At 37.1% G+C, this 20,008-nt stretch overlaps 4 protein-coding genes across 7 annotated transcripts in view; 1 reads left to right on the forward strand and 3 right to left on the reverse strand.

The window, feature by feature from the left end:
• LOC110424623 (transcription factor GTE7-like) overlaps positions 1–1,603 on the forward strand; it is a 3,520-nt gene extending 1,917 nt beyond the window's left edge. The window contains exons 2-4 of one of the 2 annotated variants that reach the window (XR_016350754.1): positions 1–73; positions 168–319; positions 733–1,603. The exon at positions 1–73 is cut by the window's left edge and continues 132 nt beyond it. Coding sequence is in view for 1 of the 2 variants with exons in the window: in XM_021439243.1 (XP_021294918.1) it covers positions 1–73; positions 168–226 (132 nt within the window). In the remaining variant the exon portion in view is untranslated. Of the gene's footprint in view, positions 74–167; positions 711–732 lie in introns of those variants that run through there. The other variant, XM_021439243.1, reaches the window with a different exon arrangement.
• A 240-nt stretch (positions 1,604–1,843) lies between these two features.
• Positions 1,844–8,714, reverse strand: LOC110424607 (DNA polymerase V family). 2 transcript variants are annotated; one of them, XM_021439220.2, is made up of 9 exons: positions 8,527–8,714; positions 7,685–8,292; positions 7,247–7,372; positions 6,970–7,167; positions 5,928–6,155; positions 4,704–5,828; positions 4,036–4,323; positions 3,261–3,699; positions 1,844–3,014 (listed from the first exon to the last, which is right to left on the reverse strand). In XM_021439220.2, exons 2-9 carry the CDS (start codon positions 8,264–8,266, stop codon positions 2,101–2,103), a joined length of 3,900 nt encoding a protein of 1,299 aa, XP_021294895.1. In that variant the 5' UTR covers positions 8,267–8,292; positions 8,527–8,714; the 3' UTR covers positions 1,844–2,100. The 2 variants fall into 2 exon arrangements, with proteins under 2 accessions (XP_021294895.1, XP_021294887.1); XM_021439212.2 differs by having other exon boundaries at positions 8,505–8,714.
• A 1,729-nt stretch (positions 8,715–10,443) lies between these two features.
• MTHSC70-2 (mitochondrial HSO70 2) lies at positions 10,444–13,783 on the reverse strand. Its single transcript, XM_021436135.2, has 6 exons — positions 13,590–13,783; positions 13,021–13,082; positions 12,854–12,932; positions 12,181–12,747; positions 11,485–12,105; positions 10,444–11,281 (listed from the first exon to the last, which is right to left on the reverse strand). Exons 1-6 carry the CDS (start codon positions 13,662–13,664, stop codon positions 10,652–10,654), a joined length of 2,034 nt encoding a protein of 677 aa, XP_021291810.1. The 5' UTR covers positions 13,665–13,783; the 3' UTR covers positions 10,444–10,651.
• Positions 13,784–16,013: 2,230 nt separating this feature from the next.
• LOC110427070 (Magnesium transporter CorA-like family protein) lies at positions 16,014–19,646 on the reverse strand. 2 transcript variants are annotated; one of them, XM_021442472.2, is made up of 6 exons: positions 19,201–19,646; positions 18,077–19,092; positions 17,399–17,478; positions 16,696–16,960; positions 16,303–16,588; positions 16,014–16,095 (listed from the first exon to the last, which is right to left on the reverse strand). In XM_021442472.2, exons 2-5 carry the CDS (start codon positions 18,831–18,833, stop codon positions 16,329–16,331), a joined length of 1,362 nt encoding a protein of 453 aa, XP_021298147.1. In that variant the 5' UTR covers positions 18,834–19,092; positions 19,201–19,646; the 3' UTR covers positions 16,014–16,095; positions 16,303–16,328. The 2 variants fall into 2 exon arrangements, with proteins under 2 accessions (XP_021298147.1, XP_021298137.1); XM_021442462.2 differs by having other exon boundaries at positions 16,014–16,588; positions 19,201–19,645.
• Positions 19,647–20,008: the final 362 nt, after the last annotated feature.

Below are 20,008 nucleotides of genomic sequence, written 5' to 3' on the forward strand. Positions count from 1 at the left end.
AAGGATAATGATCGTGCTAGTAGCAGTTCTAGCAGCTCCAGCAGTTCAAGTAGCGATTCATCATCTTCAAGCGGTATAACTCTACTCAATTGGAATAATGGTTTTACGAAAAAGAAAAAGTTGACTGGGGGGAAAAATGCTTATTTTTGTGAGGTTATTATTTGCAGATTCGGACTCTGGGAGTTCGTCAGGAAGTGATTCTGATGCTGATGATGCGCGATCTTAAGGACTTGGATTGAAGGATGGGTTATATGTCTTTGAAGCTTGTGAGCTGAGATTTTGGGGCAATCCAGGAGGAGTTGGGTGGGATATAGATGAGGTAGATTTTGCTAACATTGCTAACAAATTGAAAATTAGATGTGGATTTCAATAGAGTACTAAATGTTGAATGTATGAACCTTTTTTTTCTTCTTGTTTCTTTTTTTGTTGTTGTACAGGGTGGGTTCTTTAAGTGTGTTGTGTGAATTGTAATGGTTGCTCTCTTTGGAGGAAAGAAATTGATGAGAATTGGAAATGGGGCAGGGCACCTTGGCCAGAAGAATGAATGTGGATTTTAGTGGGTAGGGAAATGTAGGGAGGAAAAGAGTTAGAGATTGGTAGAAGATAGGTAGGAGGGAAACATAGTGGGGTTGGAAAAATACTTTATTAGCATTTAACCCTAATACTTGAAATTTCAGCATCAATAGAGGCATTTACAATTTTAATCTTTACTTCTTTATTGGTTGTTGGTAGGCGTGGCTTGTGTCAACAGACTCAAATCCAAAATTTTGAGAGTGCATGTTCTTTCCTCGGTAAACAGGAGAGAATATAACCGGAGTGGTGGCTGTAGCCTTTATTTTCTGTTTGTTATTAGGGGAAGAGATGGGGAAGAAGATAACAGTAGTAACGTAACTCTGCACAAATTCTGATTAAATATGGGAAGGAATTGATGAGAGAAGGCAACTGCTGCCTGCCTGATTTAGATTCGAGAGGATGGGAACATGACATACACAAGCTGGTTGCCGCCTCCAGAGAAAAAAGGTTCTCAATGGCCTGACTTACGTGCGCTTTGCCCAATACCTGTGCGCCATCTAGCTCAAGGTCCAGAACTGGTAAGCTATCGTTTGCTTATCATCCACCCTACCATGCCTGGAGGTGGTCTGGTGTTACTGTTATTTCAACAACGGCAACGTCACTTTTACTCTCCTGATTATCTGATGAGTGAGAAAAATATCTACGAAGCCTTTGCTTTTGTCGTATATGCAAATTGCCTCTATTCCACATTGATATAGAGAGAGAGAAAGAGAGAGAGAAAAGTGTTTGATAGAATGCATGCTACATGGTATAAAGCTTATGATCATATCATATGCCAAATCTGCTAATTCAGCAAGAAAGTTTGAAAACATCTATTTAGAAGCAAGCCAAGTGATATTCAATTGGGTATTGGGTGGCACCACCACCTTGTTGACATGGTCAACATATGGCACCCAAAAAGGGTTTGAGATGCTGACAATAACAGCAATGGAGAGTGGGGACGGTGGTTGGGGAGACGAAGCTTCATATTTTTCATCATTCAAAAATACGTGTATTATTCTCATGAAGAAATACAAATCCTATTTCTTTAGTTCCCAAAGTAAACAACGCAGTATCTTCAGTGATCGGATGCTGCTGCATGCCAAGATATAGATACTTACCTATGCCCACGATTCTGGAACATGGACACTGACTTGCACAGATAAGAGAGAGAGAGAGAGAGAGATGTATTCTTTTATCAGGGAGTAACATTTGCACAATCAACACAACATTAACATTGCATATAACATTAGGGTGAGAAAACAGCTAGATGACAAATAGGAGCAGCCTGTTCAATAAAATCACTGACAATTTTATTGATAAATTAGGCCTGAATGTCCACAATTTCTCTCCCAGTGTGACCACTTACAAAAGCAACTAGAAAAATAACTACTGACAAAATTTTTTCAATCTCACCAAGCGAGTCTTCAGGTTACTTGGAGCAACAATCAGGAGAGACCACACGTGTTCCTCAAATACAGCTATCTATTTGAAGCCACACTGGCTGTAGTAATGAGACTGCCCCCAAGCCACTGTAGGCAGCTGAAATCAGGCTCCCTTTTGTAAGGAGTTTCCACAAATATCTATTATCTTACAGCTGGCCCTCATTCCAGCTTCTTCGACTTTAAGAAAAAGGGAACCGAGTTGAGATTCACAAGCAGAACGAGCATCCGGTCCCAAACATCCAAGAAAAGCCTCGGTTAGCTCTAGTGTTGATATCATCTGGAAGATCTTATCACAAAATTTGTGCACTTCAGTTTTTCTCAACTTCTTTTCAGGCATCCTGGTCACCAACTTCTCTATTAAATGACTTAGACTCTGCAGATGGCTTTTCAAGAGTTTCTTTGATGCATCCCGGTTGCTTTCACTAGGATTCATTGGAACCTGCGACTTCAATACTTCAATCACCAAATCAAGAGCCTCAACCCGTCGGAAGTCTGATTTTGCATTGCCACATTTGTCTAACAGCAAGCTGAAGAGTCGATGGCCGATCCTAGCATTCCTTCTAAATATTTCTTTCAAAAATCCAGATTTTATTTGGGACTTTTTACTGTCAAAATACCCCACTAACACAGCCTGTAAGAGATCAAAAACTTCCTGCAATTCAGCATCTGAGAAATTTCTTGCCTCAATGATCTTCAATATCCAGTACGTAGAATTCTGAGCAAGGGAAACAATCATTTTGTGTCTGTTCAAAGAGGCTGACATCTTCTTCTTCGATACGGTGCTAGCAGATTTCTTTCTCTTGAATGGTTTTGATGCCAACTTAAGGTTTTTCTCCAATAGAGATTCAAGAGTAGACAATTGCATAGATTCATCCTTGGGCAACTTCTTTTCTTTGAATACCTTCCTCTGAAGAATACTCCATATTCGCTGCCCAAGCTGTTCACTGCCATCCATAGTATGTGGATTGACAAATGCCTGAGCCAACTTAGAGTATACTGTCAGGACTTGGGGCTTACCTGTATTAGAAAGATCATAAAATAAGTAATTATTAGAATGCTGTACATAAGTTGAAGGTAAAACAAAAGAAACACTTCTTCAATGAAGTATCTAGTTCACAAAAGTCAACATTTCCTGAACTTAAACAAATATTGACAAATAGACAAACCAATTGTAGAAGTCACATATTCAAATTGGCAGCAAGTAGCCATCACAGGTAGCATTTGACATTTTGTGAAAGATAACTCAAAGCAATAAACACTTGCCTCGATTTTCATGCAAGTAAATTTCCAGAAGTGAAAGAACTCGCAGTTTGAACAGGACAAGCTGGGACTGAGCAGTTTCACCACCAGCCTGGTTCTTTTTCTCTTTAAAGATCTGGGCAAGATAAGTGTCCATGCGAAACATTGCATCATCATCCATTCCTCCATCAGAATCATCAGAATCTTCAGGAAGTTCTTTATCAGCCCCCTCACTGCCAGCTACTGCCTCAGAGTCCTCTGATTGTTCGTCACTCTCAGCTGTTTCACCTATATCAGCTTCATCAATATCCTCATCTTCTTCAATACCAAGAAGGTCATCATCATCATCATCATTTTCACTGCTTGCTTCCTGATGTCTAGCAGGTTTTAGGTCTTTCTTAATTATCCGCAACATACGCATTAGTCCATCATCAGTGACATCACCACAGAAATATTTGAAAACCTATAGATAATACATGCCAAACTAAATACCATATAAGATTCGTGAAAAGACACCTATAGTAAGAAAAGTGAAAGTATCTTATAAAAGTATCAAAAAAAACTTCAAGTTGTTCTAATAAAATGTATAGTTTTCAGGAAAACTACAGCTGAACAGAAAAGATATAAATATAATGAAGAAAACATTTAATTAGGAAAGAATATTATGAACAGTATCAATAAGAGGCAATTATAAATGTTAAACAAGGGAGGAATTGAAAAAAATTAAGGAGTTGCAAAACCAGAACAAAGGTATAGGATATAAGACATGAATGATCTTGAACAAGTCATTGTTGCACACCTGCTCAATAGCAGACCGCATAGGGGCTGATGACTGTGGCAGCAAGGAAAGCAAAGTATCCACAAGAACATCCATTAATTCTGGTGCTGCATCATTGTCCAACTCATCTTCTCCAGATGAGTCGAGATCATCAGGAGCTGAAAAAGCTTTCTTACAACATATGATAAGTTCAGAGGCTGCATCACAGAATTCCCCAGGTCGAAGGAGCACTTGGAGTAGCAATAGGATAAGCAAGTACCTCAATGCATGCAGTTTATTTGCATTGCCGCTTAGCCCACAGTTCCTTTCCTGCCATTAAACAAGCATTCAAAAGCTGTAAATTGTTCCAAGAGTAAATAGCAAAGAAGGTTGAAGACGAGCATTACTAAAGTTACAAGTTGCCAAACAGATAAGATCATACAAGAAAACATTCCCATTGTTATTCACCAGAGATAAAGCCTTTGTCTACCATGTCAATAAACCATGAACAAATAGATAAGTGTTAAAAAAAAAATTACTAGGCAGTAAAACAAGACTTACCCCAACCTTTCAGCTGCTAGCCATGTCAACAAGCATGTGGAACAAATATTGTTCAAGAACATAGATTAAGTATAGAAAATTACCCCAAAATCAGAAACATACAGTCAAAAGCATCGATTATTATTAGCAAAGGAAGAGAGCAAGCTTACCTCTTTATAAAGTTTACTCTCCATTTCTTGCAATTTTTTGACTGCCTGTTCATCCTCATCACTTACAGTCCGAAAGAGAGAAACTGAAGGAATATTGCGTAATGTGCTAAAGAAATGCATAAAGTAGCAACCAAGGTCATTTGGCTCAAGTCCATTAGCCAAAGACCGTGGCTCCTCAACCTTTTGAGCATTTGCCAGCAGTGATTGGAGTTGTCCAATGCAAATCCTGCAAAGAGCAGTTGAGGTGGCTGCTTTTGGCCATCTAAATTTCTCCTGTAATTCAAATGAAGTAACTTCATTGCCAAGAGATGCAGAGAATAGACCTTGAACAGCTAGAAACTTCAATATTTCCTTTTGCACTCGGAATTTTGCTTCAGGATCCAACTTTAAATGTTTCAAAACGCTAGGAAGAGATTCTATAACCCAGCTTTTCAAAAAATCAGCATTCCCCATAATTCCAATAGAATCCTTGTCCTCAATTGAGCCTATCTCAGAATTCTCATCAGTTGTTTGACTCTGATCTGATGGTTCCTCAGAGGCATGGCCTTCATCCAAAAACAAGTTAATCAAGTCCTGAACAAATAGCATGAAACCTGTTTCTGTTTTGAACTCTGCCACTAAATCTTTAACTGTTTTCGTCTTTGTAACACAATCAAATTTTCCATTGCTATGCTTTTGAAAGGCCACAATAACAGCTACTCTTCTGACATCATCATTGCTAACCCAATCTAACAATTCTTTAACAAAATGCTGCGCAACTTTATACAGCCAGGAATCTTTCGTGGAAAGTATATCTATCAAGCACTGAACAAGTTTGTAGGACAAAACAATTGGTATAAAAGAGGAAGGTAATCTTGGCAGGAGAAGAAGCAGAATATCAAGTGCTAAGTGTTTACGATCATGAGATGACAGAAGGAGGGATCCTTCAATAACAACCTCACAGAAACATTGGACGTTCTTAACAATTTCTTCTTCTGAAGAGCTAGACTTGCGACCCTTTTTGTACTTCTTAAAGGAATTAGAAACCGATGCTACATCTTCTGCCTGCAAAACGGTATCAGGTAGTAGAATATTTACCAGAACAGGCCACAAACTGTGAACCCGGGGTTGACAAAATGTGGATTCCTGCCATATTACATACAAAGAAAAATACTTTTAGAACATATTTAAACTTTATTTTTCTCAATAATTACCCCTGCAGCATACAGATGCATTAAAAGTTACCTTCAAGCAGTTATCAATAGAGGATAGGTAATCAGCAGAGAAAAGTTTGCTTGAGCTGAATGGATTTGGCAAAAGTTCACCGAATGATGTGCTGTCAATGGACAATTTTTCACGAATTTTCAATGCTAAAAGCAAAGCATCAGGATTTCCAACATTAATGGCTTCTTGAAACCATTCAGGAATTCCTGGAGCTTCAAGAATATGATCCATCAATGCTTCATCAGGCAGCTGCAGAATATAGAAATGTTACTAAATACTGAAACATCAACATAACACATTATGCAACCAGAACACTTTTACTGACATGAGCCTTGCCAAGACATACATACACATAAGAATACTTACACTCCCGGCATGATCATTGCCAACCAAGAAATGTATGCAGTTATTATACATCACAAAGATAAAACAAGTGACAACATATATAGAAGCAAGGACAAGGAGGCAGAAAATGTACAAAGAGATGGAATAAAAAGGAGGGAGAGGAAAAGGAAGAGGGACAAAAAAAGATAGCACTTAACTACTTAAAGAAAATATGTTCCAAGAGATTATCTATCTATCCATTTATGAGAAAGCCACCCTCCCATGGGAAAATATTTAGAAAAGATAGCTTCTTCATTAAGTTCTTGACAGTGATTCTGGTGGTTTTATTGATCTAGCATAAAAAAATTAGAAAAAAGTTGCATGAGAGATTAATAAGTTCAATTGTAATTGACTTGCTAAACAATAACAAGGAAGATTACCAGTCAATAGTCATATTATGCTTGCAAATTAAACACATATGAAGCAGTTACCTAGTATACCATTCAATCATAAGAATGTTAATGAAATTCTTTATAATGATACATTACTAACCATTGCAACAACTCACTAGTATTATTATTGACATGAACAAAAACCCATTACAACTGTCGAAATCTAATGAGTCAAAAATTCTGATTTTAAGTGGCATAGATTTAGAATTGTTACAATTCCCGCACATTCTGGCAGCTACAGTAAGAATATTTTGAAGAAAAAGGCTATATACTCCATTAGGAACTACCTCTCCAACAAATTCTAAAATGATTGAAACCGCAGGCTCCTGCAAATATCGTTTTTTTGCAGCAAGGGAGATAATAGCACTCATAAATTCCTTGATGTGCAGAGTATCTTTATCAGAAAACCACTCTTTAATTAGTCTGTCAGATCGAGCAAGGGCACCATAAGCAAATAAGCGACCCAGGAGGCAATCCCTTACTTCCTGCAGTATAAGAAACTACTTGTTGAACATTATGTGAGTAGACCACAACCTCGTATACAATGGGGAAAGCAATGCCTACCTGACCCTTCATTGATGATGTGACTTCCAACAAATCAACTATAAGTTTCAACAGGGAGTCCACTTTAATGCTAGGACTTGAGGCCACCAAAGCAGTCAAACCCAATGCAAAACCCTGTCTAGCACACTGCAAAACCAGTGGCAACAATTAGCCAGGTTAAGTTATCATATGGTGGCCAAGTATATTGTGCAAGATTACATGTGCACTTCAAGTGCAGGATGTTACACTAAATTCAGTTAATAACATAGATGGCATATACAGAGCATATGTAAATTGATTGCTCTAAGTGTTATAGAAAAAGAATTTTTGGACTAATTTATTTTTCACATAAGTGTAAGCATATGATATCCAGGACAAAATGGAAGATATAAAGTTCTAAAACCTAAAAAGAAATTGCATGAATTTGTCTGAGACAAAGAATAGAGATAGTGATCAAACCTCTCTTGATGAAGAAACACCACGTATCAGTCTACGCACAGCATATCTCAAAGATGATGCACAGTTATCCAAGCCATCATTCTTTTGAGCTTCCAATTTCAAGACACCCTCAACGAAGTCCTTGTTCTCCAGCCTATCATATGCCTTCTGCACCTCCTGCAACTCTGTCACCAAAGTTTCCACAGCTGATTCTCTCACAGAAGAATTAGCAGAGGCCAAGTCCTTAAAAACACTGATGTGGAACTCAGGCAAACCAATAGTTGATGAAGATGCCACATTTTCCCGAGCATCATTTCCTTTAGATTCAACATTCATTTGTTTGGGCTGAGATTCCTCATTTTCCAAAACTGAACGCCGTCTCTCCTTGTCTAATTGTTTTCTCTTCTTTTTTCTCTCCATTGGTTTAATGGAACTAGGAACAGCAGAAGAGGCAGCAACCCCATCTCCCATCTGTGCATCCGTTTTGATAAACCTCTTACTTTTCTTATTGGAAGGCTTCGAAACTGTATTATCTGCAGCTAAATCTGTTTGACCCTCTACCACTTCCTCTACAGAGTTGGTGCTTCTTTTCTTGCTACCCATTAAAAAACCCTATATCTGAAAACCGCCTGCAATAAATAACTGGGCATGAAAATCGCTCTTCCAAACCAAAAAAGAATCAATACATAATATAAGCAAACGCATAGCCTTCATAACAAATAATGCTATAAGTAAAATGGGTTAAATTATCAACAATAAATGCATGAACTTCAAAACTCTAAACTATTCGCAAAAGTAATACCAAATCTGTAGACATATAAAGAAAAAAAAAAGGAGGAACCTTTCAGTTTTAGGCTGCTTACTAGAGCTAACTGTTAAACCTGAAGAAAAAGGTTTAGAGTTGCGAAAGCATAGGGCAAGAGAGATAGAGAGAGCTGACGATTGGGACGTGTCTTAGGGTTCTGGCGAAAGCAGTGACCTTTCTGGGGGGCGGGAATTTAGGGTTTAAGGAGAGGGTGGCAACAGGTAAAATACGTAAAATTGTTTTGGTTTGGAAGAGTGGCGCCGTTTGCAAAAGAGGGGTAGAAGGGAAAGGAAGGGAAATCGGATATTGCATGGAAGCCTATGTATTTCTCATATATTGTGAAAGTACCCCTTTTGTTTAGTTTGTATTGCGAGTAGGGTCGGAAGTTTCTGGACAACCCTTGGATGCAGGAATCAAGGCCCAACAGGGCTTTCATTTCTTGATTGGAGGCCCAACTTGGGCCATTTTAAGGGCAGCAGCACAGATGAACAAGTTCAATGCTTTATAAAAAAGCCCAAACCCACATAAAAATGGGTCGATTCTTATCCAAACATTATGAAAATAGCTTTCAGTCTCAAAAAATTTTCTAATTAAAAAGTTTACTAGTAAATTTTTATTAATTAGTATAATGACCCTCAGTCACTCCATGACATGATTTGGTAAGAATCTTTAGGGAAATGTGAAGCAGTGCCATGTTTAATGAAAGAAATTTGTAATCAATGAATTGCTACTCCTTAAATTTAGTGAAAACAATGTATTAGATACAATTTTTATTTTAAAATAGTAATTTTGATTTATTTTAATTAATATATTTATATATATAAGCACAGTTAATCGAACCCCAATCTCATTTGAAAAAATTACCAAAATTTCATGTTTGCGTGAACATATACAAAATGTAACGTAAGTAGAATAATTTAAATTTAGGAATATTAATTGAGGAAAAAGATCCTAGTAAAGCTTGGGAGAACGCTTCCCCCAACCTTACAACCTAAGAAACAGCTCACCCATGGTCCCAAACATTGAAGAAAAGACTTGGTTAATCCAAGGTACGATCCTTCTACAAAATTTACGCACTTGATTGTTTTGCTGGCATTCTTCTTGTCACCCATTCCTTTATCATATGCCTCAAGACCCCGCAAATGGCTCTTCAAATTTCTCATTCGCTGCCCTCTTCCTGCTTTCACCCTACTTCATAGGACCAGCTGACTTGAGTAGCTCAACAGCCAAAGCAACCCCTTCAACTCGATACAACTCTAATTTTGCGTCGTTGCCGTACCATTTTTTCTATCTAGAGAACTCTCCATCTTCTGTTGAATTTTTAGTCTGTTATATCGATGTATTAACTAGAAATTGTTAATTGGATGTTAAGAGAAGATCACGTTTAGGGAGAACGTGTTCATCATGGGAAGAAAAAACATGTTCATCATAAGAATAACATCCACGTTAATTCACTATTTATATTAATAAGTGGATGAACATTATAATTTAAAGACATAACGAAGCTTAGTGACATTTAACCGTTTTTGCAAATAAGAGACAAAGAAAAACATTGTGCTTCAAAGAAAAAGTTAAAAAAAGACTATATTTTAATTATCCCTTATTTAAACCAACCCATGAATAGACGACGCATGTTCTAGATCGCTAATATAATTATTTTATTCTTATTTTATAAAACCACTCTTAATCAAATAATAAATTAACTAAATTCAAGCATCTCCAATAAAAACGACAATACCCTTCTTTTTACCAGTATGCGGTCTTTAATCTCCACTTTTTATGTAGCTCTTTATATATATATATATTGTGCATGTGCGTTTAGGAATAGAGAATAGAATCCAATCCAACCCCAGTGGGAAAACTAAATGATCGGATGCTCTAATATATCTTGTTGCACCTCGTTGGAATACGATAAATAATGGGCACAAGCAGCCAAAAAAGTAACACGAAGAAAAGAAAAGACACTGTCTTCACAAGTCAAGAAGACCTAATTATTCTTGCTCTTTCAGAAAAATTTTGAGTTATCTATTATGTTGAAAGTGTTGCGGACTCAAAATCCTAATAGGCTTAATACATTCAAAAAAAAAAAAGGAAAAAACTGCTAAAGCCCATATGCATCAAAAAACCAATATCATCACCCTTCGCAGTGGCTCAATGCCGCTCAAAAGAAACAACTAACAGAATCACTTTTTCACCTCCTCATATTCTGCCTCTTGGGCCTGGTCACCGCCTTGAGCACCTCCTGCAGAACCTCCTTGCGCACCACCAGAACCACCAGACATGTGCTCCCCAATCTTTGAGACAGCTTTATTCGCTGCATCAATCTTGGCCTTGATCTCATCAACATTTTCTCCTTCCATTGCCTTCTTCAAATCTGAAACAGCATCCTCAATTTCTTTTGCAATTTCACTAGGAATCTTGTCCCTGTACTCATTCAAGCTCTTCTCTACGCTATAAATAGTGGTGTCCGCATTGTTTTTGATATCAATCAGAGATTTTCTTTGTTGGTCTTTCTGGGCATGCAACTCAGCTTCCTTAACCATCTTCTCAATCTCATCTTCAGAAAGACCACCGGATGATCGGATGGTAATCTGCTGTTCTTTCCCAGTGGCCTTGTCCTTGGCAGAAACAGTGACAATACCATTGGCATCGATGTCAAATGTCACCTCAATCTGAGGCATGCCTCTAGGTGCAGGGGGGATGCCCACCAATTCAAACTCACCCAAAAGCTTGTTGTCAGAAGCCATTTCACGCTCACCTTGAAGTACCTTGATACCAACTTGAGTCTGGTTATCAGCTGCAGTAGAGAACACCTGTATACCAAGGAACCCCCATCAGACATGAAACAAGAAGATAAATATCATTCATAGAAGACATGATCGAAAGCAAAAAAAAAAAAAAAAACCACCAAAATATGTGATCAACTTACTGTGTCTCAAGACTATTTAAGCTTATATGACATAGAATGTCTGTCTACTAAAAGGAGATAGGCAAACATTTAGCACCAAAGACACACCTGACTCTTCTTTGTTGGAATGGTTGTGTTCCGGTTAATAAGCCTTGTGAATATACCACCTAGTGTCTCAATACCAAGCGACAGAGGAGTGACATCAAGGAGAAGCAACTCTTTAACATCTCCACGAAGTATACCACCCTGAATTGCTGCTCCCATAGCAACTGCCTCGTCAGGATTCACTCCTTTGCTTGGACTCTTCCCAAAGATTGCTGAAACTACTTCTTGTACTTTAGGTACACGTGTCATCCCTCCAACAAGAAGAACCTCATCAACATCCTTTATAGAGATGCTAGCATCCTTTAAACAATTCTTACAAGGAGCCTTAGTCCTCTCAATCAAATGATTTACCAAAGATTCAAACTTTGATCTGGTCAGTGTGATATTCAAGTGTTTTGCACCAGAAGCATCAGCTGTTATAAATGGCAGATTAATTTCAGTCTGTGATGTTGATGAGAGTTCAATTTTAGCCTTCTCAGCAGCTTCTCGCAGCCTCTGGAGTGCAAGTCTATCCTTTGAAAGATCAATTCCCTCAGTTTTCTTGAATTCACTCACCAAGAAATCCAGCAAGGCATTGTCAAAATCCTCTCCTCCCAAGAAAGTATCGCCATTTGTTGCTTTGACCTGGATGTGATAGTTATTAGTACAGTTTGCCTAAACATTACTAAAACGAAACCTCTTAGAAACGAACAAGCATACCTCAAAGACTCCATTAGAAATCTCCAAAATTGAAATATCAAATGTCCCACCACCAAGATCAAAGACTGCAATGAGACCCTCCTTGTTGTTCATTCCATATGAAAGTGCAGCAGCAGTAGGCTCATTAATTATTCTCTGAACATCAAGACCTGCAATTCTACCAGCATCCTTAGTTGCTTGCCTCTGAGCATCATTGAAATAGGCTGGAACAGTGATAACCGCTTTAGAAACACCCTTTCCAAGGTAAGACTCTGCAGTTTCTTTCATCTTTGTCAAAATAAACGCCCCAATTTGGCTAGGAGAATATTGCTGCCCATTTGCTTCAACCCATGCATCTCCGTTGGGAGCCTTGACAATCTTGTAAGGAACCATTCCCATTTCCTTTTGTGTCTGGGGATCATCATATCGTCTACCAATCAGACGTTTGGTTCCAAAAACTGTATTAGTTGGATTGGTCACAGCCTGACGTTTTGCAGGGGTGCCAACTAGCAACTCTCCCTTTTGGTTGAAGGCAACAACAGATGGTGTGGTCCGTGCACCTTCAGAGTTCTCAATAACTTTTGGATTCTGTAATCAATAACAGACTCAATCAGAGACTATAATGAAATAACTTCAGCTTCCAAAACTAACAGAAAAATCGTTAAGAACATCTGCTCACTGGCCTAATTCTTACCTTTCCCTCCATGACAGCAACACATGAGTTTGTTGTCCCCAAATCAATACCAATGACATCATTTCCAGCAGGTTTTGAACTGCATTAAACGAAAAGATCCAGAGTTACATTGTGCAATGACAAATTTACAACAAATACACAATAAGAATAACCCAAACCATGGTTACCTGAAAGCTCTAGAGACACTTGCCCAATTAATTCCTCCTGAGGTTTTGCCCTTGCTAGTAAGCTGCACAACAACCAAATAAGCATAAGTCATTTCCTTCACTAAGAAGTACTTGACAAATGAACTCCAATTACCATTTTTACATACTTAACTAAGTCTCAAACAAAATTCAAGAACCCCCGGCCAATATTTAACACAAATTAATGAAAGATTAAACCAGCTTGATCCAAAGAGCCACTTGGCTATAAGAACAGTACCTCAATTCTCGGTAAAGAACTAACTAAGCTCACGATTCAAAAGACACAAAATCAATAAACAAAAAAAGCTCACAAAAGTTCTACTCTAAATGAATGAAAAAAATCCAACATATAACACGAGATTAAATGATATAACATGAGCTCACAAAAGCTCAAGTTCTACTGCTTTTAACCAACCTCCAGATAAAATGATATAACACGAGAATATCTAGATAAACTTCCCTTTTCCTACCAGAAAACACAGATCAATAAAGCAAATCACCAAACGCTAACACAAAAGTTTAAAGCAAACATTAAAGAGCTGGAAACTTACGCATCTATAGGCGGAGAGGGGTGCAGAGGCGACGTCACGGCGTCGAAATGAACGGAGCAGAGCTGCCGTAGCCATAGCTTTAACTTAGTGAGAGCAGGGAAGGATCGACGAAGAAATGGATTGGAGGTGCTTTGTGGGTTAATATAAAAGGTGAGGAGAAGAGGTTTCTAGGGTTTAAGATTTAGGAACATGCAGGAATTTATTTTATAAGATTTTAGTATATTAAATTTTATTTATTAAGAAGAAGATTTTTATTAAGAGTATAATTTTAATTTTTTATTTGATTAGAATTTATTTTAGATAGTATAAAGAAATTATTTTATATAGTTAATTTTTTATTTTATATTTTTAAATTTAATTAATTTTTATTATTTTCAATCCAATCAACTTTATTTAAATGAATTTTAATTGCCTTAAACTTTTCTATTACATTGAATTTTAATTGTCCAAAACTTTTGATTGTATAAGTGGTTTTTTTATAAAATATCTTTATTTTAAATTTTGTTAAATTATACAAAAATGTATTAATTGTTGAAATGACATTCTATTTCAAAGATATAAATATCGATAATAAAAATTATAAAAAAAATTAAAATATTTTTAATTAATTAAAAAAATTATTGTTATATTTTTTATAAAAAATAAATAAATAAAACACTGATTTGTGCCCCCAACTCAACAAGAGAAGCCCTGCCCCGGTGCTGAGTTTTTTTTTAATTAATAAAAAATAAAATTATATAATAATAATAATTAAAAATAAAATTATGTTTTTATTTGTATTTTGAGAGAAATATTAATAATTAATTAAATATTAAATCTAACTTAAATATAAATATATTTTGAAGTGAAGTGTTTATTTTAAAAATTAATGAATATTTATGTAATTTTATCAAAATTTAAGGGTAAAGATATTTTACTTGTTTTTACTTTTTTATGAGGTGGAAATGGAGGTTAAAGAGGGTTTTCTGGTAGGATATAGAAGGTTCTAGGTCAACGACCGAACGTACTCTGCCAACCTTTTAGCGTTTTTCTGCAGTTTGCACGGTCAATGATACCCCACGTCATCGAAACCCGATCTGATGGCTTGAATGGAGCCACAGCATTTCTATGTTTTGTTAGGTTTGACTTGAAGAAGAATGGTTATTGAGCTTTGTCCATTTTAAGGAGAATACTGAAGGCTAAGAACTAATTTGAGCGTCCCAACAAGAATTTGTAATTACAGATTTTAGGAATAAATTTTAATTTTAACTAATTGCAATTAGGATAATTATTTTATATTCCGTGAGAAAAAGTTTTAAATTTTATAAATGATTGTTAATATATTTTTTATTTATCATAATAATTAATTAATTAATTAGTTTGAATGTGAGATAATTAATTGAGTAATGTTGTTTGAAATTGTCCAACTTTTTTAGTTTATGTGTGTTTGGAAAGTTGGAAGGAGATGTAGAATGGTTTAATCCAGCTCTATTTCATGTGTCATGAGATAATTAGGTAATGCAGGCAACATTTGTCACAAAAGGTTCTTAGATGCTATTCCTCAACTAAAAGTAAGAAAGGTGTGGCTCACACAATTGCTGGTTTGGCACTTTCTATGCCAGCAAAGCTACCTGCTCACATGAAATTTGATTGGCTGCTTTCCCTTTGGTTATGGTTTGCACTGAGCTCTTAATAACACTTGAGTCTTTGTGGCTCAAGATAGGCTGACAAATTCTCAAAGGAAGCTGCACTGCAGATATCCTGAGTGCAAAAGATTATACAAGTAATCCTTATATTTTTCATGGCTTTTGGCTAGTTCTCCCTGACATGTTGTATGTGACTCCAGAAGGAAAGGGGGTAAGCCTGAAGTTTAAGTGAAACTGAAGAAAATGGTTTCAGACACTGATCATGGGAGGGCAATCTCTGTTAATAATCCTACCCCTTTGGCATTTCTCTGAAGAAGTACCTTTACCAATGCACCAGTGAGGCAATGGCTTCTAATCAACACAACTAATTCAAGATGGTGCTCTAAGTGTGTGTAGTTTCAACAACTTAAAATAGGTTCTGATGGTTTCCTCTGAGCTATATGCTTGGTATGCATGGTTTCAATCCGAATTCAGATGGAACATGAAACTAGATATATTCACAAAGTTATATATGTTATAAAGGCATTTGAACTGGGAGTGGATGATGATTAATCCACCTCCATATACTGAAACAGAGCCCAACATGGACACCAAGTACACCTTTGACGTCATTTTTAGCACTTCTCAAGCAATTTCTGTTACTATCTTCAAAAATTCAAACCAAATTCCAGCTTTCACAGCTAATAAACCTGACTTCCAGATTCCTCAATAAAGCTAATGTTGAGACTTGGGAGATGAATCAGCAACATCATTGAAAAACCATCAAATATTCAAAGGAAAACTTAAAAGGGAGTGCCACTGAGTTGCAATTACCATCAAATTGAGATCGCAATAAACTGAAAACTTTACGCGTTTGTACAGCCAAAATTTAATAGAACCACCTGTACAGAAAAAATGAAATAAGATAACAACAAATGAGCGAAAGAATAAGACTCCCCTCCAACAAAGAGCCATCATCACCTCTAGCCTAAATACGAGTAAGTGATGAACAACGTATTCCTAATTTTAGCCCAGTTAAATGATGCTATTGACCACTCTCTATCGGTGCATAAAATGGTACCCTTGGCATGTGTGATTGAGAAAAATACCATGGTAATGAATTTCTTTAATTCTGTCAAATCCTAAGGTAACCACCTCTTTCTTGAATTCCAATGGTTCTCTTGAGGAAAGATCTCCTGTTATGAGACCAACTTCTTCTCAAAGACCTCCTCCTATGCCAGGCAGTCAATCGGGTATAAAGAGCAGGGAAAATAAAGCAGAGCAAAACTAGAAACAGCATTGCTACACAGATAATCATGACATTGCGGAAACCATCATTTAGTGCAGGGTCCTTTTGCACAGTCCATGGAACTCCACCCACGTTCATCCCAAACACTGAAATGTTGAACAAAAAGCAAAGGATTCAATGTTGCCACCTAAGATCCATCAACAAATCAGAGCTCCTATAATAAGGGAAAGGTAGACAAAAATCAAATTATTACCTCCGGTGATAACCGACAAAGGAAGGAATATTATGGAAAGAAAAGAGAGATAATAGAGTTTTCTGTTAATTTGCTCCGACTGCCAGCTATCCAAACCAGCCTGAATCGCAGTAACACGATTTGCTAGAAACCCTACATTCTCTTTCAGCCTCCTCAAGCGCCCAATCAGCTCTTCAAGGGAGCTGATGTCCTCAATTGCAAACCAATTTTTAGAAGAACATTTTTCCTTTACTCGGGGATATACTTGCTCACCATGGGCAATCACCTGCATTTTTGGAACATACAAATAAGCAAAGAGGGTTCAATTCTCGTGGTCTTACTTGCACAGCCAATAAACCAAAACTCAAAATAAATGGGACTTTCAACCAAATCACATCCCTGTGGATGACTCAGAATATATGAGTGCAAGCACAACCTATCATTGGAATTTCAGCAACCTTCAAAAGCGAAACCTTAATGGCCATGAAAACCAAAGCAATTTTAACCCATTAAAATGTAGTTTGACAAGGGGCAAACATCCATCACATCCCCATAAAGGGTTGGCCTTCTGTTCTTTTTAACTATATTGTTCCTCAATAGAGGTTTTGAGTGCCCAAAAGAGTTCCTCAAACGCAAAGCCTAAGTTAAGCAATCAACCACCAAGCAACTTAAGTGTTTTCTGCACTCTTGGCCATTTAGAAAACAAGTGGGAAAGAGAAATTACCTGCAGGAGACGTTGCAAATTTAGATGCATTTTTGGGAACCTTCTATCATCTAGCATCTGTTTCTTCAGAGCAAATCCACCTGAGATTAAGCAGAAAAAGCATATGACTTCATCTACAGATAACTTCATTGCCAGAATAAATCATGCAACCTTAAAAAGTGTGAAATATAAACTTGGCAATGAGCAAAGAAGGTGCAAGGGAACAAAAATGAGAAATAACTATATTTTCTCGTATCTCAAGTAAAGAGTGAAGATATGGAAAGCCAATGCAATTATACACCAGTAGTAAATGCTCTAATACCTCTGGTGTCCTAACCTTTGCTCAAAGAGGTTACAGCTAATTCCAAGGATGGTTTGAAGGAAAAATATACATAAATGGTATTCATCCTAAGTATTCAGACAGTATAATGCCCTAAAAGTTATTGAAACAATATTACAGGCCACTTGCATTTGCAGTTCAAATTGATTCCATATTCACAAGCTCATTCTGTGTCAACGAAAATCCTTAAAGCACTTATGGCCATGTGAAATTGAAATATGCATCAATAAATGAAGTATGGAAATCAAAACTGTTTCATAATCCATAGCACAGAGAGCTATAAACCAATTTAGCATAGAATAAATTAGGAAAGTGTTTATTCGAAAGGGGCCCAATAAATTGTGTTGGATGAAATGTACCTCTATCCAACTCAAGTTCCACAGAATCCAGCTCCATCTCAAGTTTAGTAACAACATCTTGAAGGTGATCCACATGCGTATCAATGATGTGAACTACAAGGTTTGAGACAGACTTTGGAACAGGATTATCAGCCTCCTCAGAGTGATTCATTGTCAATAAGAACTCAAGAACATGCTCTCTAATAACAATCCCACTCCCTTCCTTCCTCTCTCCTCTATGATAAGATGGACTCTCAACACTAGGAATCTCTGAGAGAAGAGATTGACCAACCGGTGAGAAACCTAATCTGGGAACACGTCCCAAAGACACAGTAATCACTGAATTCTCAGTAACCCTGGCAGCTAGTCTAAATGTAAAATTACTGGAGGGAGGGCCAGGTGAATTAACCCTAAAGACAAGCGCTCCATCAACGTGTCCACAAAATGGCCCATTGCTAACAAGTGAGAGAATGTCTTGAAGTTTTAAAGGTGGGCAAAGAACATCTATGAGGTATTGTGCAGATTGCGAGAGTTTCTGATTCCCTTTTGGAAGTTCTACATGGTACCAACAAAACTCCTTGCCACCACCTTCAGCAAGATCCCACTCCTTATTATAATAATTTCCAAGACCGTCAAAAATATATGCTTTCTGTCTTACCATGCCAGGAAAATGTGTTCTCTGAAGATGATTTTCCCTGAGAGGATTATCAACAGAGGATACTCTAACCAATTCCTCCATTTCTCCATCTCCAGCCGGTTCTTCCCGACCTAAATCCATAACTTCTATTCAACCACCTTTGACCAATCAAGTTAGCAAATTACAATGAGTTCGGTCAAAGATTGAACAACTCAGAAATTTCTAACTCAAGTATTCTATTCAATCCAATGGGGTTTCAGATTATTCAAAGAAAAGCTGCCGCAGTGAATGAAATGAATGGCTTCAAATGAAAGCAGAACCAACTCTAGAGATCCAATAGACAGAAACCCAGATCAGATTTTTATTCACCAAACTTGCAACAATGGCAACTGGTGTTTTCCTGAAAGCCACAAAGATTCCAATTTTACCATTCACTAATCCCATCAACAAAATACCATGCAATTATCAAACATTTCAACAGCCAGAAACTGCATAATAACTTGCTTACCTCTATTAAAAAAAATCTTGAAAAACAGGAATATCTTGGCGCAAACAAGAAAACCCAGATCAGAAATTAGCGAAGCCTGTTGAAACCCAACCAGAAAAACATCATCAGGAAAGATCCAAAAGTCTTCAGTGTGGCTTCATTCAAAGTGGTTTAACCAACCAGATATGACACAATATTGAATAATTCAATTTCAAAATATTTTAGAAAAAGGAAAAGGTCGGAGAGAACGAGATAGATTAGGGAAAAAGGGAGACGTGCGTCGTTGTGGTAGTAGTTTCTCGGAAACTTCAGGTTTTACTATAATTATTCTCCAACCAAATTTAAAATAGATTATCGTAGTAATGCTAATCACGCTTTCCGGTTCAGTCGTGATTAGTATATTTTAAGTCCACCTTGGATATAAATATCAAGTCAATTATCTTTGTTTGAAGGGAAAGAAAGATAATTTTATGAGGTAAAGAGTTAAAACAGGGGAAGCGGCCTATATTTATGGCCGGTGAATAAGTTGTTGCTTTATCCTCCTCCTTTTAGTTGTGCCATGTAATCTAGCAACCCCTTCCAAGTCCATGTGTTTCCGACAAAGATTTGCTACAACTCAAAGATTTGTGCCCAATCCAATTGTTTCTGTCTGTTTGGATGTCTGTTCTTAATTTGGTTATCTGGTAGAAGAAGGAAGAGTTAATCACATACCTTTTGTGATGTTGTTTATAAAGTAGAATATCTACACACTGCTGCGTTTTTGTCAACGTTTGAGAATATCTGCTGCCCGCGGCTTGCAACGACAATGTCTAGCCTCAATTCTCTGCCT

Source organism: Theobroma umbraticum, unplaced genomic scaffold (assembly GCF_002168275.2).
Source record: "Theobroma umbraticum cultivar Fairchild unplaced genomic scaffold, ASM216827v3 scaffold_30.0, whole genome shotgun sequence".
In the NCBI taxonomy this organism is placed as follows: domain Eukaryota; kingdom Viridiplantae; phylum Streptophyta; class Magnoliopsida; order Malvales; family Malvaceae; genus Theobroma; species Theobroma umbraticum.